Consider the following 24,585-nt stretch of genomic DNA (forward strand, 5'->3'; position numbering starts at 1 on the left):
AATACAAAAGTAGATATAAACCTCCCCGACAAAGATAAAAAGCAAACGAAATATCTTATCTAAAATATTTACATTTTTATTGATTTATTTTATTACAATACTTAGTACTTGTTTATTTAATTTATTGTGATTTATATTATTAAAATAAATATTACATTTTCAATTGAAAATCCCTATCAACTGCATCTGTAGATAAAAATAGGCCAATACTATAATCCTGGAAAAAATAGCTACGCCCAAATATAGCTCGCTTGGCGACCAGTGACCTACAGCACAGTTGAATCCAATCGCGAATCCAGCTCTATCTGTTTATGCCTTACGTTTTCGCCATTCTATTCCTTTTTTGTGGGATACTATATTATATTAACGACTGTAAAATAAAGTTATTTTCGTTTGAATGTACGTAATTATACCTATACAGAAACTATAAGCAACGACATTAAACTACATACAAGCTTAAAAAAATAATTTTATTCTACATATGTCGTTGCTCTTTCTGTATATGCAGTACTAGTTGTTTTACCCGGCTTCGCTCAGTTTTTGTAATATAAACAGCTTAAACATGGCCAATCTAATAGTAAATATTCAATTGTTTTTTTATTAAATTTATTTGAATCGAAAAAAATATAATATCCAACCAATTGAATTGTCGTCAGCTACCAACCAATGATACAAACTTATAAAATCTCTTTCGAAATTATATATTAGATTACAATCATGATCTGACAGATTTATTTAGTTTGAAACACTCTTTGAAATCAACACCATCTACAACCGCTCACCATTCACTGCTGGATGAAGGCCCCTCCAACACGCTTCCAATCGTCTCTGTTTTGCGCAACTCCCATCCATCTCACCCTACACATTTCGTCTACCCATCTTCCCCGCGGTCTTTATTTTACCCCTTTGCATTCTCTCGGGTACCATTCAAGCACTTCTTTTGTCTACCTTTCGTCCATTCTTCTGTGGCCCGCCCAATGCCATTTCAATCTCTTCACTCTATCCACTTTATCCACTACTCCTTTCATACGTCTCACCCACGTATTTCACTTCCTGCCTTTCATCATTATGCCGAGCATACAGCGCTCTATACTTCTAGATACGTATAAATAGCGAATTTCAATCATTAAATCCTATTCTTACCTTTTACATCAACGTCAGAAGATATTGTCTGGAAAGACAATGCGTATCTACACACGTTATAAGTTTTATCTACACACGATATACTCGAAAGTTCCAACCTCTGCATTCTATCCACTATGTACATATTCACTATACTTGTCATACTTCTCACCCACCTATTCCGTTTTCTATCTCTCCTCGTTATGCTAAGAATACACCGTTCCATACTTCTTTGAGTGCATTTGACTTTATTTAGCATTTTGATTAATATTAATTTTTCTTACTGAATTTTAATCAATATTGACCGTAAAAAAGTCGACGGTGAAAAAGTCGAAAATATTCGTTTACCATGCATACATATGAAAAACGGTTAGTATGTATATATATATATATATATATATATATATATATATATATATATATATATATATATCAGTGGCGTGCGGTAAAACTCTCTCTCCTTCCGTCGTACATCCTCACTTAATTTGCGCGAGCAGGATACAACAGGAACTAGAGGAACAGTTTTTTCTTCCCGTATCCTGCGCGCGTACATTAAACAAGGCTGTATGACAAAAAGAGAGATAATTTCACCGCATGCCACTCATATGTATATATTATATATACATACATACTACCGTTTACCATGCACCCTTTTTTTTTTGATCTTTCGACTTAAGATCTTTCGATTTTCGATCTTTGACCTTTTAACTTTCGGTGCCGTGAGGTAGACCCTTTCCACATATGTATGTATTATACCAATCATACTCTAGTGTGTGTCCTTTACATTGAAATCAAAATTGGCATTTATCAATTCGTTAATTTAAAAATACTAAGCAAATCAATCGGAAGATAATTGATTGTAAAACTTATCCAAAGGGCGATAAGGCAATACAGTTTCCTCAAGTCGAAGTGACCCAGTCACCGAAGGGTAAGAGGATGCATGACAAAATGGCCTGCAGACTCCAGAGTCGTATAGCCCAATTGTCGTCGTCTCCTTCGCACACCTATAAACCCAGCCCTCACATAAACAGCATCCCTTTCGCACTCTGGTGTCGGGGATGAATCACGTTAGGGGGTGGGGGTGGGATGATGCCGCGAGAGGGATGCTACGAGCTGGAGAGGGCCACTCTGACATCAGTTCACGAATGGCTGTTGCATATAGAGGGTCTTATCGCGCTTTTTGATATCCGTAGCCAAATTTGCAATCGTAAACACTTGCAAATAAGTTGTAATGATAAGTGAAAAGGACTCTTAGCTCATTGGGCGCTATTTGCTCTACATTCGCGCTCGTGTAGCAATTCTTAACCCGTTGACTTATTTACGTTTAGAATTGATTATAAAAGTTAGACTATTATAATATTATTATCGTCGACCTGACGCCACTTTGGGATAAACAGCGGACGGTTCCGCTCAGAAGAATGGGAACAGGTGAGATTTAACTGCTTATTAATTGCTTTATATATATATATTGTAGGTTTTTAGTCAATTTTATTCAAAATACCGACACACTAGTTAAAATATGTTATTTAATGCGGCTATTTAGCAAAATATAAATATAACTATGAACTAATGTATTATCAAAAATATTTATTGGATCTCCTTCAGTTGGTTTCAAAATTATTAAGTAACGTTTCTATCAGTTAATGATATATTTATTTAAAAATGGAGATTGGAAGGGCTTAAAATATTAAAATAAAATTTAAGAAGAGCTAAAATAGTGTTCATTTCTAATCTTGTATATTTAAAATCGAATCAGACGTGTTTGTAGTTTGTAAAAGGCATTTATATTTATATAAATATTATACAGTTTTTGAAGTTCGGATTTATTGTTTTATTTAAACAAACAAGTGTTCATATTTTTCTTTAAAATGTACTTACAATTAATTACAATAATGATCAGTAGATCAGTAGCTATTAAAATATGTATAAGATGTATTGTGAATATTTAATTTATTTATAATAAAAAGCATTTAAAAATCAAATCAAAATGACTCGATTAAATTCTAAGCAACATCAAAACACTTGATTTCATTCTGTAAAATTATGTTGTAAATATACATTTTAGTTACACTAAAATTAAATCATAAATTTATTTGTTTTGTTATATTTCAATTCTAAAATGTTAAGGATTATTCAAACGGATACAATTTTTCTAATATGAACCGGAAAATGTACAAATGGAAGAAAATTTCCAATTGGATAGTGTACGTATATTTCGGAAAACATTTTAAATTTTATTGAACGAAACTATACATACATGCCATTTATTATACTTTCGTATGTTTTGTATTACATTTGCCTCTAATCTAGGTACTTTTAATTTGTAGTAATACGTGTAAATTTTATAAAGTACTTTTTTATTTGAAAAAAATTGCAGGAACAGTCATTGCGGTATCAAATTTTGATCACATTAAATTTTCTTAATTGATATTTTGTAGGTACAATTTTTTTTTAATTTTCTTTGATTTCATAACAAATAACAGTATTTTATGAATAAAACAAAATTATAAACGCACATATGTATGTATATACGAATACATAAGTACGTTCAAATCCTACTATACGTCTGTAAATATTAGCCGGTAGAATTGTTCACGTATACGATACTCTACTTTGCACCCCACAAATCCCCTTTCGCACCCTTAGATAACAGCTCCCAGGCACAAAGTGGCCGAGAGGAGCTTTGTGAAGTATTAGCCAACAATAGCGACAAACGGCTCGGGCCATCTTAGCTGCTCTGGACCATCTCCATATATTCGAAAGACCGCTTATACGGTTGTTCGTTCAATAAACACCGAGATGTTTGTTCATCTCTATCCCGTTTCTCGCTCGGAAGGGGGTGGCAGGGGGTTGGAATTTATATCGAGAAAGTGGGATAATTTAAAAATAATACCCACGATAAAGGAAACAGTGCCTGAAATAAATCCAATGAAAGTTTTTTATATAAACATTTTTCGATACATAAAAGTTCAACGTTTGAAAAAAATGAACAAAAGAATATCGATAATACAATTGGAACAAATTCATTTGTTAAACATTTTTCAACATTCTTTGAGTAAGTTTTTATATTAACGATCATAAATGGACAAGTTCAATTTGGGGCATCCTTCCTTACAAATAACTTTTTAAAGATTTTTTCATCACTCTCTTATACTTAAATTTGTGTAGGTACATCATTGAAATTAACAGTGGATTGATTTTGATTTTTAAATGCTTTTAATTATTCATACATTATGTTAACGATACATCTTAGGTAGATTCTAATAGCTACTGATACAGTGATCATTATCTATTTTATATATTATTTTATTTTCATACAGTTCAACAGGAATGAAAGCTCAAATAAACCATTAACAGTATATTAATTTATTATGATTACTTATTTACGTCCCTGGTCGCCTGGTTTCCAGGATTATACTATTGGCCTATTTTTTCTATGGATGCAATTGACAGGGGTTTTCAATATAAAATATAATATGTATTTTAACAAAATAAATCATTAGCAATGTAAATAATTTTGTTTTAAATATTTTAGACAAGATCCTTCGTTCCATTTTTCTCTCTGTTGAGGAGGTTTATACCTACTTTTGTATTAAGGTTTGCACTTTCATTTAACGATATCGGTCGGTAAACAATTAAATACTTTAAAGTATTATTTTTAAATAAAATGAACATCCCTGCTGGCAGCTAAATAATGTCTCGCTTAGAGAAAAAAGTATTTAGTTAACAGTAATTTCATACAAAAATAGTCTCAATGACCGGACAGAACAGGTTCTAAAATAGTATAAGTATTCATTGCAGTTATTTCCAATTCAAAAAATGCGAGAACAATATGAATTTATTGATAAGTATTTGTCCTTTATTAGTCAAACAAAAAGGTTCACACCCAAAATGTAAACTACCCCCAAAAACAGCTCATTTGGCGAACACTGACCTACTACGTATTAGTTTGACCCAAAATTACGGATTAACCATAAGTCAGAACTCAACTAACTATCGTTGTTACAAAGGGTCAATTTTTCTCATTAGTATGATTGCTATTCGAGAGATAATCTTAGATTTGTAGAACATTTTTCATATTGCCGCTACACTACATATACTCATACACGCCTCGAATACTAACCTTTCCAAGCTCCAAATAATACAAAATAAATCCCTAAAAATAATTTATAACACACCCATATATACCAACTTTAAAAAACTGCATGTCATAAATAATATTCCGTTAGTTACAGACATTACTAACAAACTAACCAGTAGATTCTAAGACAGAAACACTAATAACCAAACTAACACACTTATGAAGAGTCTCGGTGATTACAACAAAATGTGTATACCCTTCAGGTATAAACACAGATTACCTAAACACAATATGCCTTAGATCGTCGACTTTAGAGAGTCTTTAATTAATATTATGTATTAGATGTATTATGAGTATTTATACGAATTGTAAATAGGTTTTTGAGCTCTTTTTCCTATTATTCTGTACATATTAACATTAGAATAATATAATACTATGATTACTAACAAAATTAAATTAAAATTGAAAAAGCTTGGTTTGTATTAATATTAAATAAGTCAAAATCACAATTGGTAGAAATGAGTGTATTGATAGTGGAGATTGCACGCCAGATGAATGAGCTTCTTTCATAATTAGAAAATATATTAGGGACGTAAAGGAGCTCATTACATCTGGTCGTTCTATTAGGCACACGCAACGATAGTCTACTCAATAATTGAGGACAGTCAATCGAGTCGTAGAGGATGTTCAAAGTTGTTAAGATATCAGCTATCTCCCTCTTGACAAGTGGAAGCAGATGTTGACAAGCATCTTCATAGGATGCATAGGATAATACCTCAAGAATCTTTTCTGGATGCGCTCCAATCTGTCCCTTGCACCAGAGTACTCTATGATTACTAACAAAGTTAAATTAAAATTGTAAAATAGAAAATTATCAGCAGATCAGTAGCTATTAAAATAGATATAAGATGTATTGTGAACATAATTTATTAATAATAAAAAGCATTTAAAAATCAAAAAAATATATATACTCATACGAATAGTGTTATTATATGTACATCAATGACACTTTCAGTATATTAAATTTATATGTCTATAATATACATATGGAGTTCGGTCTTTCGTGTCATGTGAGGAGGACGTGCTTCTGCGTTCCTCCCGCTATTACTCGCTTAAACCCGGCTATTGCACGAAATTTAACTTAACCATCTAATCACTTATTTTACTAATTGCATCCTAGTATAATTTAAGTGTAAAAATAAACAGCAAATCGGTCGTAAAAAGCGGTTTTATATCAGTTATTTCGAAAAATTTTGTGCTAATTTTTGTGTCAAATCGGTGTCAAACGAGATACATCTCCCTACCTGAATACAAAAAAAGGGTCCTTCGCCAGCCAAGTCGGTCCCACAGAAGCAATAAATCTTCCACATAATTGCTTCCAGCCAAAAATCTTTAACGAACTTTACTTAATAGAATAATAGCAAACAGAAACGGTGTTTCCCAACTGTCTATCAGTTCTTTTTCATATTTAAATTATATTAAAGTAATTCGTGTAATTTTATATACTTTACTAAAGTTATTATTAAAATATTAAATTGCAAACCGCACTCACATATATAAATCCGTTGTCTCCAAAGAGGCGTCTCACGATAAAGATCTGTAAAAAAGTAGTATAACAATTGCTAATCTATTATTATCATAACTAACTACTTTCACTTACAAAGTAACCCTGTTAAATGGCATGTAATAACTCATAAGTGATCCAAGTGATACCTAGGATGACTATATGTCAAAGCTGACCACAGAGAAGAGTATATGGCGGTAAGAACTCACTCCTTGAATGGAAATCTCTCTCAAGTACCGCCTTTTTCTCAACACATCTTGGATAAATGCGAGAAAAATAATATCCAAACCTCCAACAAGGTAAGAGTGACGATGGATGATAGCTTAGCTAATAGAAACCTGTATTTAGCCACGTACAATGTAAGAACGTTATCGAGTGAAGGAAGTGTGCTTGCATTAGAGAATGAACTAGAAAGTATCAAATGGGATTTAGTAGGACTTAGCGAAGTAAGACGAAAACAGGAAAACCAAATAATCCTAAAAAGTGGTAACTGTCTCTACTGGAGAGGGCTACCAAATGGTAGAATAGGAGGAGTAGGGTTTCTTATCAATAAGAGAATAGAAAGAAATATTATAGAAATAAACGACATATCGGAACGTATATGCTATGTAGTATTAAGAATCTCGAGCAGGTACACTTGTCAAATCTTCCAAGTGTACGCCCCCACATCTAGCCACCCAGACGAGGAAATAGAAGACTTCTACGAAAAACTACAGGGCGCATACGATAATAGCCGCCACCACTTTAAAATAATCATGGGCGACTTTAACGCAAAAATAGGACAAAAGGCAAACACAGAAAGAGCAGTAGGCAATTTTGGTACCGGCCAAAGAAACGACAGAGGCGATCGCCTCATAGAATTCGCAGAACACAACAGGCTCTTCATCACTAATTCATTTTTCAGGAAAAACACCAACAATAAGTGGACTTGGGAGAGTCCTAAAGGAGACAGAAACGAGATCGATTTCATCCTAACAAATGCCCTGCACTCCGTTAAAGACGTTAGTGTTTTAAGTAAAGTAGATATAGGCAGCGATCACAGATTAGTCCGTGCCAAGATGGCCATTAATATAAATTGCGAACGTAGGAAATTAATAAAAGGATGCAGTAACTCTCCAGATTTCGCTCAACTAAGGTCTAGGAAAAAGGAATTCGAACTCGAACTTGGAAATCGATACGGGAAATTAAACCCAGAAGCAGACATCGAGGAATTGAACACTGTAATTAGTTCGGTTCTAACCTCAACAGGTAAGAAATTAGGTGGTTTCAGGAAACAGATTAAATTAAGCAAAATTTCAGCGGAAACAAAAAACCTAATTAAGCATAAAAGGAATTTAGATAGGGATAATAATAAGCAAGAATACAATCTAGTAAATAAGGAAATTAAGAAGAGAATAGTCAGGGATGTCAGGGATTTTAACAGCAAGCTAATAGAAAATACCATTAAGAATAACCGTAGCCTGAAAAAGTGCAAACAGGATCTTTTCTTAGGCAAAAACCAAATGATCGCAATCAGATCAGAGAGCGGAGTAATAATTAGGAATAGAGAAGAAATCATAGACAGAGTTTACACGTTCTATGCAAAACTATACGAGAACGACAACGGCCAATTCCCCACTCTGGAATCGACACACGGCCAAAGGGTTCCTGCAGTATTGCCTAGCGAAGTAGAGGCCGCGCTAAAAACTGCAAAGAATGGTAAAACCCCAGGGGAAGATAATATTCCCATCGACTTACTAAAATGTGGCGGCCCCCCCCTAATTAATATCTTAGCTAGGCTTTTCAGCAAATGCATCCAGAACCAAGCTATACCAGAAGGATGGAATAACGCAACTATCATTTTAATACACAAAAAAGGCGACAAAAGCGATATCAAGAACTACCGACCCATTAGTCTACTTTCAGCGGTCTACAAGCTCTTCACGAAGGTTATTACAGAAAGGCTGAAGAATATCCTCGACGAGAACCAACCTATAGAGCAGGCAGGGTTTAGGGCAAATTTCAGCACAATGGACCACCTCCAAGTAGTTGGCGAACTAATCGAGCGCGCCAACGAATATCAACGGCCACTGTGCCTAGGTTTCGTCGATTATGAGAAAGCCTTCGATACAGTTAGTCATAATGCAGTACTTAACGCTCTAAAAACACAGGGAGTGCCGGAACCCTATGTGGGACTGTTAGCTACAATATATAAGAATGCCACAGCTTCAGTTAAAATTTTTTCAGGTACAGATAGATTTAGCATAGGAAAAGGAGTAAGACAAGGAGATACAATCTCGCCCAAGTTATTCAATGCGGTGCTTGAGGGAGTTTTCAGGAAATTGGATTGGGATACAGCCGGAGTAAGCATCAATGGTCGCTTTTTGAGTCACCTTCGGTTCGCAGACGATATAGTTTTAGTAGCTCGTGATTCAGCTGACCTACTTATCAGACTAACACAGCTGGACAGGGAAAGTAGAAAAGTAGGATTAAAAATTAACGTAGATAAGACTAAACTAATGTTCAATAGTTATTGCATGCCTGATAGCATCCCCTTAGATGATAAACCAGTAGAAGTAGTAAATAATTATTTATATTTAGGTCAAATAATTGACATGTCTGGTAGTAAAAATGAAGAGATAAAGAGACGTATGAAATTGGGGTGGAGTGCATTTGGACGGATGAATGCTGTTTTTAAATCAAAAATGCCACTCTGCCTGAAGAAAAGGATCTTTGATCAATGCGTTTTGCCAGTGATGACGTATGGATGTGAAACTTGGACACTGAACGCCAAGATGCAAAATAAAATCCAATGCACTCAAAGAAGTATGGAACGCTGTATGCTTGGCATAACGAGGAAAGACAGGAAGCGGAACACGTGGGTGAGAAATATGACAAGGGTAGTGGACATAGTGGATAGAGTGAAGAGATTGAAATGGCAATGGGCGGGTCACGTAGCTAGGAGGATGGACGAAAGGTGGACAAAAGAAGTGCTTGAATGGTACCCGAGAGAAGGCAAAAGAGTAAAAGGAAGACCGCAAGGAAGATGGGTGAACGAAATTAGGAAAATGTGCGGAATGAGATGGATGAGTGTTGCGCAAAACAGAGACGAGTGGAAGCGTGTTGGAGAGGCCTTCATCCAGCAGTGGATGGCGAATGGCTGTAAATGATGATGATGATGAATATACATATACATATAATACTGGGTTACAAAGTAACCTGAGGGCTGTGTATATTCTTGAGAATCAGTTTGTCCGGAATAATTCAAAAGCTCCTTTGCATGAATCATCCCCGGGAAATCCCCTCTCGCTCCCCTTCCCACCCACTGGTCAAACAAAACATTGGTCCTCCTTTGTGTTAGATCATCTCTGTGTCTGGGTACATGTATGTATGTATGTATGTATATGTTTGTACAACATTAGGTGTGAGAAATAGTATGGTTGCCGCAAAGATCCTGACTGGAGCACACACCCTTATTCGTGTTCGCACAACCAACTTCTTATTACGTGCGAGGAAATTGAAGCATCTCTTCCGAGAGGAAGTTTCTCAAATTGAATGGGATGCATGATGGACTTTTCGTTTTATACGCGAAGAAAATACACGCTCGTTCGCAATGAATTAAACCAACCTATGTATCTTGTGTTCTCTGAACCGTCAATTATCACACCTGGCTACGGATCATTTTTACGCACGTATATTTAGACGAACATTCTTATCGCTCGGGTGTTTCATTATTGAAAGGATAATTCATATAATTACACATTGACAACACCTAAAAATAATAAACAGCCGTTTCATTTTTTTATTCTAATAGGCTTCTATGTATGTACATATGTATGTATGTATGTAGTAGCTTTAACAATATTTGGAACCGTTAAAAAAATGAGTAAACTTTTCTTTATTAAATTTTCTTCTTTAATTTCTCGATCTTAAACGATAGTCAGATCTGTTTGTTTTTGAATCAGTGTAATTCTATTTTAGTTTATTAAAAGTTTTCGAAAAAAACTTTTATATAGGAAAAAACCTAAATTAAAAAACCAGAATCATAAAAAAACAATTAAGAAATCAATTCATTAAAATGGGAAAAATAGTTTAAAATATTAATGCACTAAAAAGGGAAAAATAATGCACTAAAATGGAAATTATAGTACAAAATGTAATTTAATAAAAAAAGTCCTACAATGTTAAATAAATAAATACGATATTATCCGCTATGATAACTAAATACTATAAGATGAATAATCTTCATATGTACTTATATGAACTTAATTGTGTATCTATATATCCCGCTTTCGGCATAAATATTGAATAGTAATAGTCTTTGAATTTTTTACATTTATTTATTTATTGAAAAATCAACAGATAACAGATGTAGAAATGCATAAAAATAAAAGATACATGTAACAAAATAGCAACCGAGCCCTATTATAGATCTTCACAATTTACAATTATGTCCAAATGTAAATATAATATTAAAAGATTTAAAAGTAAAATAACAATAAGTCAAAATATCAAGGTTGGATTTTCTAATAATCTATTGTAAAAAGCGTGTAAAAGGATATGAAATATCTTAATTCTGATCAATATGATAGATGGCAGTGAAAATTAAATTCAAAATACACGATGAATAAATTACGATTAAGATGATAAATAAATCATGCTTTAAAAATAAAAGGTTCTCCTATGTCGATCAATCACTCAAATTTATTTTACTCTATCTCAACAAAATATGTTACACGTGTCTATTTCAATTATAAGTATTTTAAAACAATAAAAAAATCACAATCAATAGAAAAAACATCTGACTATTGATTCCAATACTCACTTTGAGCACAACAATACTAGATTTTGAGATAAAGACCGCAAAAGCCAAAAAATTGTCATATCATATTCGAATTCAGTGCGTCAAACTTAGTAAAGATTGGTTAGTCTCCGCTCTGGTAACTTAAAAACGTGATTTTTTGTTGGTCAGTGCTATTTACAGGGATTGAACAGTGCAATGTTTGAATTTTTGATCATATCAACTTTTCAACAATTGTCTTAAATTGGCAAGTTCTGAAATGAGACGGTCGATCTGTCTTCTATTATTATAATGAATCGTCCAATTTTTGTTAAATATTTTAAGAAATTGATTGAATTTTTATATTTTGGACAAAAATTGAATTTATCATGTGTGTTTGGTTGTTTTTGTCTAATCTGAAATGTCATTCCAGGTGATCGTCTCCTCGACATTCCGTGCAACGTATGCGGTGACCGCAGCTCGGGAAAGCACTACGGAATATACAGTTGTGATGGTAATTAAAATTCGACCGTTCAAAAATCGATCGCGATGCCGAATCAAACCACGAAACTGACGAAAATCGTTTCGATTTTTCCACAGGTTGTTCGGGGTTTTTCAAACGATCCATACATCGCAACAGAGTGTACACGTGCAAAGCCGGTGGCGAGTTGAAAGGGAGATGTCCTGTCGACAAAACGCACAGAAACCAATGCAGAGCCTGTCGTCTGGCGAAATGCTTCCAAGCGAACATGAACAAAGACGGTGAGATTATCCTATTAATCAAAAATATAATATACATATGTGTGTGTGTGAATGTGTTTGATATTGAAACTATACGAGAGTGCCATGTGACGACGTATAGGCGAATGGATTTCGTTATTCCCACAGACTATTGTCAACTGAGAATCCATTATAAAAGCAATATCATACACGCTGTGATCCTATTTTGCCAACTTGACGAATGGTGTCTTTTCTTTTCAAGTGGCGACATAAAAAAAATGACGATAAATAACTTGAAACCGTATCAATAAATAACCAAATGTTGATACGTACATTATATTATGCGTGTGGGCGAGGGTGAATCTAATGCGTAATTTTTCGTCATCGATTTCTATTACGAATAAAACAACGATTAAAAAATTTGATATGCATTATCATAACCGGAATTGTTAACCCTTCCTCACCGAAGTGAGGCAGGGTTAACAATTCCGGGGGACACTTACATACATACATACCCCCAGTATGTGAGTGCCCCAATTTTGACGTTTTTCGTAATAACTATATGTGGTTTTCAAAGCTATACACCCTATGTTTCTTGTATTCCTAGAATGAACTACAAGAAATTTATTTGAATAGATTTTGTACGATTGAGAAAAGGGGTACATCGTAAAAAAATACATTTATACATTTCTACGTTCCAAAGTATGATTTAAAAGCGGTAGTGATAAGTCATGTTTTTGACTGTTTGGCGCTTGCATATTCTTGTTGATCGATGAATCAATGCGAGAGAAAGAGACAACTGTATTTTCGTAAGTTATTGTTTTCGTCGCTTTTTTGGCGCGTGGCTATTAAGTCAAGCAGTCGCCTGTTGGACTTACCTATGTGCGTTTGCGTGTCGATGTTTGTCGTTTTTTTTTATAATACAAAAATAGTCAAAAACATGCTATAGGGCTAAAACTTTTTTTTATGTTGATGTATAAAATGATTAATAATATATATGTATTGAACCCATTTGTATTGAGAAAAGGTGTATTTTGATTAAAAAATACTGGGGTCTTACTCGACCCCGGTTCGGGACACTCGTTCGATCTCGACGCTCCGTCCTTCAAAGGTTTTAAATCGAATCGTGAATTGGGTAAAATTTCATTTAATCGTTTTATTCTATATTTATCTATATTTATCATCTTCTTATTTTTTGGCATGATATATGTATGATTGTTTTTTACAAGCCTCTTCTATGTTTGCCTTCGCTCGTTCGTCTGAGAATATTTGGATTTGATATCCTACATACATTCTTCCTATCGTTTTGAAATGCCATTTTGCGCGGTTGGGTCAACAATATATATGTATATTCAAATCAAATCCACCAGTACGGTGGTGAAAAATAATCGTAATAGACAAGTTTATTAATAAGTACAAGTCTCTTGGTGAAAGTTTTATAGTGCAATTTATATATTTTTAGAAGCTAGAATAAATTAAATAATTAAGTAAATATAACAGCAGTATGGCTCGGTGGTTGCGTTTATGTTAAGCACCGAGAGGTTACCGGGTTCGATCCCATGCTAATCCTTAATACTGCTGGTCGGACTTGGATATTTGTGACTCCAAGTCGATCGTTTCTTATCAGAGTTTGGAAATTTATCTGATTTCATTGTTGAAACAGTTCCTCTATCAAATTGGCAAAGATCATCTTACCCGGTATGTCACAAATATCTGAATTTGATTTATGTAGATTAAATATGTAAAAATGTATATACAAATCTAAATCCATAGATGTCTCTATGGATTAATTAATTAATTAATTGTTAAATTTCGTGTTCTTCAGCCTCTCGAAATACAGCGATTTATGTTATAAATGTTGCAATGTTTTTAATGAATTGTCTTCTAAGGCACATTGAGGTCTACCTGTTAGGCGTTCCTGGTATACATATATGTATGTATCTATGTAAAATATTTTAACGTTCAATGGGTACCTTTTTTGTTGAATATTATTTGAGAAAAGAAGTAATTTACGAGCGCGATATTATTTTCAAAATATTTATGTTTATGCAATGTACATCTTCAGAAAAAAATGACTATGAGACTTTCACACCAAGAGACTTACATTATTCAAAAAAACCATTTATTATTAATTGATAAAATCAAGATCGCTCTAATGATGTGTGTATGTTTTTATTTAATCTATAAGCTTCAATATTTGAATTGCAGTGTTGATAAAATGTGTATATTTCTTTGTAAAATTTAAATTCGAAAACCGTTTTAGGTGATTTTTTTAAATAGGCTAATTTTTAAATCATATATGTATGTAGGTTTAATTGATGTGTATTTTGAGCAGTTTCTATTACGTAAAATAGTAGGTCTAAATTTGCCTAAATGAAAATTAATCGAATCAATAGTTCGTGCTACGTTTTATATACTATGTATAAAAAAGTTAGAAGAGAGTCAACAGACTTTCCCTTTGAGCAATAATCCTTCAAACATAATCCTTTAAGTCTTCTCCCTTTGAGAAGAGAGCGCACCATTTACAATGAGAGAAATCTCCTTTTTGCACGACAAGGCGAAAAAATTAAGAAGATATTTTATCCATCCTGAAAAAGGCTTAAGTTCGCTTTTTTTCCTTTATTCGTTCGTCTTTTTCCTCTCTCCTTTTCATTGTGTGACCGGCTTAATTTTCGAATTTTCATACAATTGAACTTTTGAATTTAGTTAACGCGTTCGCATACACTTGTATGTATGTATGTAAGTGTGTGTGTGTGTGTATGTATATGTAAGGCTGTGCAAAAATTGATCATGTTCATAAATATTAAATGTACATAGACATATGTAGATACATATGTATGTGCACGTTTCAATTGCACTTAGTAATATGTGAAAGCTAGCATCTACCGAACTCGTACTCAACTTGATCTTAGAAGTTTAGTTCAAGTAACTTAGACAGCACTTGCGGTGACGTATCAAGTAATGTTACATTAAGGTCTGTGCGCCGACGTATTTTGCGAAATTCAATAGTATATTATATTTTATACTGAATATTCTATAATGTATTAGTCTTTATTAGCTTTGAAATGTGTATGTATTTAGAATCTGTTTCATTTTTTTACAATTATGCCTTGACAGATTGTCCCAAATCGACACATATAGCCAAACTTGTACTAGGGGTTCCAATACCGATACTACCGAAACCGGTTCTACTGGTTTTCAGTCAAAATTCCAGCTTTAGTAATTACCGGTGGTACAAAATAGATTGTCGGTAGAGTAAAAATATAATTTCAATTTTATGTTAGTCGAATTGTTTTGAATATAGAAGAAAGCGCTGTATCGATTACTATGAAGAATAAGACAACGCTTGATATTATTTTTGCACTGCTATTCAAAGCTTTTTTAGTATTTATCGTAGATCTAAAATCAAATGTAGAGTATGCTGAAAATATCTTACCTGACACTATTAAAATGAGAAGCCTAGATGCCTTTCAATTTTTTCGGAAACCTATTTATTTCACTTGAGAATTATTTGAATACATATTTACATACGTATATAATTTTTAAAAGCTAAAATGATCCATCCCACACAAAAACTCTTTACTTTTTTTCACCCTTGCTGATCGCGCGGTGTATGAAATCATATAAGTAAGTTAAAACTAAATAATTGTTTAAAATAATTATTGATTTACCAACAGCCAATCTGTTAATATTTTATTGGTAATTCATTAAATTTTATTGTACTAATTGCTTAAATTAATTAATACCTATAGATACAGGTAGTACCGGTAGTTAATTTCTTTTACCGTATTACCGGTATTGACAATTGTCATTATTCATGAAATCCCTTATATGTACATATGTATTTTATACATTTTATTTAATTTTTTTATTTACGTATTTGCCACAGCGACATTACAGAATACTCTAACGCGTCACTGTGACCAGACATATAAGCATAATACAAATACTATATGTAAAAATTAGCGAGATATCTACATATGTTATAGGTAATAAATTTTTGAAATCATATTCAAATAGTGGTGACATAGTGGGTAGGGTGTGTTTAGCCAATTTTACGAAGGAACCGTTTCAACAATGAAATCAGATAAATTGGCAAACTCTGATCGACTTGGAGTCACAAATATCCAAGTCTGGCCAGCAGCATTAAATATTTTACTCAGAATAAACTCTTTTTAAATGGAGGTATGAACCCGGTGACCTGTAAGTGCTTAGTATCAACCCAACCACCGAGCATAAATATATAACTACATTCAACTATACAGTGATGATAAATAGAGGGTAGGTAGCTAATTTGTATGTAACCGTTTCAATGATTAAATCGAATAAATTTGAAAAATATGATCTAATTGAAGTCACAAATATCTATGTAAATCTAAACAGCTGTACCTACCAAATAAATGCTTCGAACTCTATACATTTTGATTATTTTCAATCCGGTTCTAACCCGGGACTTCTCAGTCGCTAACCCCTGAGTTATACTGTTGACTAATATATTTAATGTTTTTTTAATGGATGAAAACTATGTGTATGTGTGGTGATTTTTACAGTTTATTAAATTAATTTTCGATTTATTTTATTATGAAGTAAGCAAGTCGGTGCACAGGTCCCTCACTTGATTGTTTCGTAACTCCGACCCGCCTCGTCAAAGTTGAAGAAAGTTGTACGTAGACATCCACACAGCTCTCAACTTGCCACATACCTTCCACGCCCAACTTGGCCGCCAAATAAAGGGTTAAAGATAGGAGGGGTCGAGGGTGTCTATTTCGCACGCCCTCATAGCACCGTATAATTGCAGTGGAAATTTTCCCCATTTTAAAATGAAAATTTCTATCCTATCCTCTCTCTGTTTCTTTTTTTATTTATTTTTTTTTAATATATGTGTATAGCGATAATTTAATAACCGGAGAGACTGCCATATTGATTTCTGGTGTCGGAAAATCGTGTCGTTGTACACGTCTAGGTAACTTTTCACGTCAGTGTGTATATTGACAGAGAGTGCGGACCTGGGCTTGGCAGCCAATCAGCCAAGTCCAATAACGATATGCAAACAAGACCCGCCGACTCCGCAAACTTGCTTCGGTATAATTTAATTCTATGGCCTTTCTCTCTGTCTATATATACATGCGTGTATATGTTGACGTGTATGTCTATAATCTTCTATTCAAATCGTCGAAAGTATCACGTATTTATATGTACGTGTACTTCCAAATTTATTGACGTGTCACATATTCACTCTTACTGTTGGTGGGATTATAGATTTTTCTCAATAATCTGTTTAAGATTGGGACCACTTTATTTTTTTTATGGTTATACTGTATTCCTAAAACAAGAAACTTTAACTATGAAATGAATATTTTAATTGAATTGATTATAAAAAAATCAAAGCCTGTCTTCTATGTTCAAATGTGAAGAATATTCTAACTGAAACTCTTACTGGTTTAAAATAATAAATAATCCACTTGCTAATATCCGTACTTAAAATATTTTAATTGTATTTAAAATTAAAATATAAAGACGGGTTGCTGTTTGCTTAATTATCTTTTTAAAACAAACAGAAATGTTTATTTAAAGCAATACAATAAAAATTTCAGATTTGCATATGATTCCGCTAAAAAATGAAGATTATACGATACGTCTATTTATAGGTAGTTATTAAATAAACTTTTTCTATGGAATATTTAAGCTATTTTATAAGCCTTCGTTATTTCAATAAGCATCGTCCTTAAATAAAATAGTAGGTAAACAAACAAAGATGTTTTATAACTAGCTATGGTATGTATATAATTTAACGAGGACTTGAAACTTTCTAATTTGTTTATTTGTATTTCATGATATATGTATGCATATATTTTAATTAAATATTATTTCATATAAAATAAGATACGTACATACAATTTAGATTTAAAAAACTGAAACGAATTCAAATCCAGAACTGCGTTAAATTGAGCTTGAAAATGTGTAGACAAAACGGTTCGCTGTTTCCAACTACACGATGATATGAAAAGCTTCATTTTAAATTTGAAATTATGTATGAATATAATATACAAACAATTAAATTTCGAAATAGTTTTATATTTGACTGAATATTCTGCCGACTGGCAATATAAATGTAAATCTTTTTCATTTTAAAATAATATATTTGTATATTGTGCGAAAAAATTTGTACAATTTGAAAAGATGTATTTTATATTATTATATATACAGATCATATAAATATATTTTAATATACATAGAAGTGTGTATAGTTTAAACAACACCCTGTAGAAGAGGGCTGGCGCGTCTGAATGGAAATACTTTTGTTTGAGCCAATCTGATGTCAACCCCTATTTGTTTTTAGCCTTACAACAAAGAGTATTAAACTTTTCAATTATCTTTTTATCGTGTTACCCTTCCACCGCCCCCAGAGACTAAATTAATTTTGTCGACTTCGTCGAGTGCTTTCTGAAATTTTCCATGAGAACCTACAGACATTTCAACTTGTCACTGTCGCTCTCTCAGTCGACGCAAACACTCAAAACAGCCAGAGAAGAAAGAATGGAAAAAAATCGCACTTATGATATTTCGAATTCTTATATTACTTTTAGCATGTATTTTTTTGAAAATGTGAAATAACAATAAATAAAATTAAAAAAAAACACTGAAGAATCGTCCGCCACACGTGGCTTATGGCACAACGCGACGAAATCCCCATCACAGGTTGTTACACAGGTGATGTCGGGGATATAAAAGAACAAACACACAGAATCCCAAAAACATGGCTATCACTAAGCCGAGCGATCTCCCTCGGACACACAGCATAAAATCGATATTTCAAAAAATAAAAAAAAATAAACAGATAGGTACGTACGTTTCGTTCAACTCGTTTTCAATTACGCACCGTTCTGCACGGGATGGGGGGATGATTTTAAAGATCCCAAACGAATCGTGTCCGACACAATGGCCAGGTGCTACACAAAGGGCGGATATAAATTGGCTTATTTGTCACGGGCAATGAAAATCGCATGTGCGCCCCGAAAGTTGCGTGAATCGTCTAACTAAATTCATTAACACCCCGGGATAAAAATCAATCCCATCCCTTCGCAATGAGTGCTTCACATTTAGGATTACACGTATTCGATGAGTCGACCCTAAATGATGGCGACCCACTCTGGAGTTTGCCCTTCGTATGCTTAATGTGAAAAAATCATTAAGTACGTACTTATGTACATTCTAGAATGGTCCGTATATGTATGTATTAGTTTAAATCTAATATATAATTTCGAAACAGACTTTGTGTGTTTGTTTTTTTTTGGGTCGTAAATTCCGTGACGTTCAATTTAAAAAACAAATGAGTATTCAAATAAAATGTCTACTCTTAGATTGGCCATGTTTAAGCGGTTTGTATTACAAATACCGAGCGAAGCCGGGTAAAACCACTAGTAGTAAATAACGTTAAACATTTTTCATTGATTAAGTACAGTATTTGGATCTCGAAGTTCATTCTCGAAAACATACCCAACCTTTAATCACTTTTGTCAAAATTCAGGTCCTTACGCCTGAATGTCTTCCTGAATTTACATTGAAACTGTTCTACAGACAAGTCTTTATAAATTTATCTGTCGTGGTGGTTTTCCAGAGACAAGCAACCATTCTGCCAACGATTAGTATTTTTATTGCAAGGTTTTCACTAGTTTCACTTCGTCAATTAGTCTGACAAACTTCCTACACTATTCCGTATGATTTTTTGTGACGAATCGTTCTAACGATTAAATCAGACAAATTTATAGGAAACGATCGACTTCGAGTCACAAATATATCTGTCTGACCAGCAGCATGACAGAAATATTTCAGATTATTTTCAATCGAAATCTAACCAAGAACTCTCACTTGACAGTACCATGCAAAAAAAACATATAACGCACTCCGGTACGTCAAATCTGTACCGCGGCATTCCTTCGGAAGCTTCACCTCCCTGAAAGTTCTCGTCATATTTTATCCTTGCAATTGACTAGGTTTGACAGCGATCGATAGTGGTGATTTCTATATTTACAGAAATGACAGAGAAACTTGTCGAAATAATAAGATAGTACGAATTAATTATGACATGAAGATACGCCTCTCACAGTTGAAGCTCACGCGGCGTCATGTGCCGTACTTTTAATTGTCATCTTACCATAATGTTGTTAAATTACCTAGAAACTAACAAGTTCAAATTTTCTGTGTATATCATCATCATCTACAGACTCACCATCCACTGAAGGCCGCAACTCTCATCCATCTCACCCCACACATTTACCCATCTTCCCTGAGGTCTTCCTTTTATCTTTTTGCATTCTCTCGGGTACCATTTTCCTAGCCACGTGGTCCACCCATTGCCATTTCAATATCTTTACTACCCTTGTCATACTTCTCACCCACGTATTCCGCTTTCTGTGTTTCCTCATTATGCAGAGCATATAGCGTTTTATACTTCTTTAAGTGCATTGGACTTTGTGTAGTAACTTGGCGTCCAATGTCCAAGATTCGCATCCATACATCATCACTGACAAAACACATTGATCGAAGATTTTTTCTTCAAGCAAAGTGCTATTTTTGATTTAAAAACTGCATTCATTCGTCCAAATGCATTCCATCCTAATTTTATCTCTCTTTATTTCTACTTCTTTACTACCGGACATGGTTATTGTTTGACTAAAATATAAATATTGTTCTATTGATAACTGGCTTACCTCGATAAAATAAACGAATTTTTGTTATTAATCCACAAGAATAGTCGAAATATGATTCTAAGTGGAATTTTATTTCTCATATAAAGACAATTTAATATATTATCCCTATTAATTCAATTCAGAATCGTGTAAATACGAGTAAATAATAGTACTTGTTTTTAGCTCGCAATTTTACCGATTTAAAATTCAACACACTTCCAATTAAACCTTTTAAACGAAAACAAAAAAATATTGTAGCCAGAAAAATATCTCAATAAAAATGTTTCAATGTAAAATAGTATTAACAGTGGAAAAAAATCCCAAATAAAAATACGTATTTTTGACTTTTGATTTGAACTGGACGACTATTTAGATAGATTTGAAAGCTGAAAAGTACTACAAATGAAAGAAAATAAAAAAAAAAAATAAAATACCCGACTATAGATTCCCATATTCATTTTGGACAGAAAATTGACATATTTTGAGACATCGACCGAACAACACGAAGATATAGAAAAATCGCGCGATTTAAAAACACACATATATCTCCGAACCTCGAGCCAATCAACATTTTTTATTACCAGATTCGTGTTTACTGGGCAAAGATCTATAAGAAAAGTCATATCTCGTCTCAGAACCAAAAAAAAAGTCGTCATTTGTCGAACAGTGTAATTATTCTACTAAGGATTCTTGTGATACCACAATGGTCAAACATATCAAAATGATTTAAAAATATTCACCAAGCAAACTATAATATAATGCCATGTACTCGGATATACATATGTATGCGTCAGACTCAATTACTCATTACTGAGTGGTCGTATTAAGACGAAATCTTTTTAGAAACGAGGGTGCAATCCTAGCGTGGGTGCAGTCGTTAAATTAAAATATAATCGAGCTGAAAAGAGTGTAAAATGAGAAGTTGGGCATAGCCGGCGGTGTGTACAAGGCTTTGCTTTCAGCCGCGTTCGCAGCCTGAGGCCATCTCTTCGCCAAGCACCGTTCATCTGTTCCAGCCACCCAGCCATTGACGATTTTACTTATTCATAAACCCAATTTTTCAACCGGGAATGTTTCGCGGTTCAGGTGCCCCTAAAACTGTATGATTAAATATTCGTATTTTATTTCAGCTATTTTCTTTAATAAATCAGGTAGCATGTCCACTACGGTCATCACTGTTGTTCAGCAACAACTTTTTGGTTACTTTTTATGAAGGACTTTTTTACTTTGAGTCCTTTCCAAAACCCGTCTACGTTTAAGGTATGCTTATACTGGCACAGCATTGACCGGCAACTACATGTAAACAATCAAACAACAATCAATTCCTACAGTATGAAATATATAAAATATTCTTTAGTTAAATCTACATATGTATATGGACTCAGTCATATATTATATGTTTAGCACCAAGCGATCAGTGGGTTCGATCCACTAAACTGCTGGTTAGATTTGGGGGTATTTGTGACTCCAAATCGATCGTTTCTTACACTGTTCGACACGAAAAATGGTTCAGAGACGAGATATGACTTTTCTTATAGATTTATGCCCAGTAAACACGAATCTGGTAATAAAAAATGTTGATTGACTCGAGATTCGGAGATATATGTGTTTTTTAAATCGCGCGATTTTTCTATATCTTGATGTTGTTCGGACGATGTCTCAAAATATGTCAATTTCCTGTTCAAAATGAATATTGGGATCAAGAGTCGGGTATTTTACTTTCATTTATAGTACAATCAAATCATTTATAGTAAAATCAAATCAAAAGTATTTATTTTCACTTCGGATTTTTTCCCACTGTTAAAGTTATTTTATATTGAGTTTTTCCTATTGAAACATATTTATTGGGATATTTTTTTTGCCACACTATTTTTTGTTTTTGTTTAAAAGGGTTAATTGGAAGTGTGCTGAATTTTAAGTCGGTAAAATTGCGAGCAAAAAGCTCGTACTAGTATTTAAAAAAGTACGCAAAAATTTGGGATCTGATTTTGAACCACTTTGCAAATCAATTAAACAGTGGTAAAAGCTATTTTTTCACTCCCATTTCTTCTGTGGTCTTCCTCGCATTCTTTTACACTCTCTCGGATACCTTTTGAGCACTTGTTTCATCCGTTTATCGTCCGTTCTTTATACATTATTTTATTTTTATTTTTTTAATTTATACCAGGAAAGCCTATCAGCTAACCCCAACGTTCCTTCCTGGCCAGAAATATTTTACATTTGATACAAATGTAAAATATGATAATAAGTATTTTATAAAGTTCAGCGAAATTCAGTAAATATACATATATATGAATTAACATTCAGAAAGACATTTTTGGTCAAATGTGTAAATTTACAGCATTTTATACAATTCAGCGAAATTCGAGATTGCTGATTTGCGAGAAAATGGGTAAGGTTGACATTTTTTCAATGAATATCAGAAAAATTGGCAAACTCTGATAGGAAAAGATCAACCTGGAGTCACAAACCAAGATCTGGCCAGCAGAAACCACTTGTATTTGAACCCGTGACCACTTTGTTCAAAGCATTATGTATATGCTAATCACTTGTCTGTCTTGCTGGTTAAACATAGTAGTCGATACACATATGTGTAATACACTATTTGTATATACATATGTACATACATACTATAAGTATGTTTAGGGTATATACAATTGAAATACAATATCTTTCTCATGAAAGGACACATAGTAGATATGGGAAAAGCCTATTGGCGCTGTATTTGAAATTGATGCGGAAAATCGTATGACGCTTCGGACCGCGAGATCAAAAGACATCATCCGATGACGGTGAATAAAAATATACGGTTGAATATAAAAATGTTGTGTGTTTGTCGGGAAAGCGAGGGGGGGTGAGGAGGCGAGGGTGGTCCAGAGGGAGGGTGACTGTGGGCATCCCTTATGCCCTACATGCGGCGTCCGCTCACCTTGTCGGTGGGGGCGTGAGATCGAGACCACCTGGAGCCTGCGCCCCCGGACGCCCCCACCTCCCCCTGTACCCTCGCCAACACCCCCCCTCGGCACCCCCTCGCCGCGTTAATGATGATGTGTTCAGCCTGCAGACTATTTCACTTCTGGATACATCTTTCTCACTTCTCGATGCGAGTCGCGTCGTCCCTGTCGCGTGCCCCTGCCCGCCCATCGTCGCGTTCCTGTCGTGGATGGGGTGGGCGGGGGGTGGGTTCTCTCGTACGCGTATTTTTCGCGTATTGTGTGTATGTATGTATGTATGAACACAGTGGGTACCTGGTAGCTGACACGCTTTCTTCATTTCATTATGCGAATGTCAGTGGAAATCGCTTCATGGGTTGAAACCGAGCCAGAACCGACACGAAACTCGCTCTTTACCTCGAATTTTTTTTTTGACCGATTCAATGTGTTGAAATATGCCCCTTGGTACTAATACTTTTTTTTTATTATAGCCCTTAAAATTTGCCCGGTCAAATCTAATTGTATTATGTAATTATTTTTTTATAATGAAAATGGTAAGAATTTATTGTATACAATTTTATTCAACACCTTTGAAAGAATGTACTGGAAGTTTTGTTACGTTTTTGAATATGTTTCATATTTTAATATATAACTTTATCATATGAAAATTTAAATAATTCCTTTGTAAAAACAGAACGACTTAAGCTAGATATTTG

General features: G+C 33.9%; 1 protein-coding gene across 1 annotated transcript in view; it reads left to right on the plus strand.

Annotated features, from left to right (window-relative positions):
• The first annotated feature begins 2,540 nt into the window (after nt 1–2,540).
• dsf (nuclear receptor dissatisfaction) overlaps nt 2,541–24,585 on the plus strand; it is a 49,516-nt gene continuing 27,471 nt past the window's right edge. Inside the window, exons 1-3 of the mRNA XM_077439325.1 lie at nt 2,541–2,550; nt 11,960–12,040; nt 12,127–12,288. Coding sequence (XP_077295451.1) covers nt 2,541–2,550; nt 11,960–12,040; nt 12,127–12,288 — 253 coding nt within the window. The remainder of the gene's footprint in view (nt 2,551–11,959; nt 12,041–12,126; nt 12,289–24,585) is intronic.

This window comes from Arctopsyche grandis, chromosome 10 (genome assembly GCF_051622035.1).
Source record: "Arctopsyche grandis isolate Sample6627 chromosome 10, ASM5162203v2, whole genome shotgun sequence".
Classification (NCBI taxonomy): domain Eukaryota; kingdom Metazoa; phylum Arthropoda; class Insecta; order Trichoptera; family Hydropsychidae; genus Arctopsyche; species Arctopsyche grandis.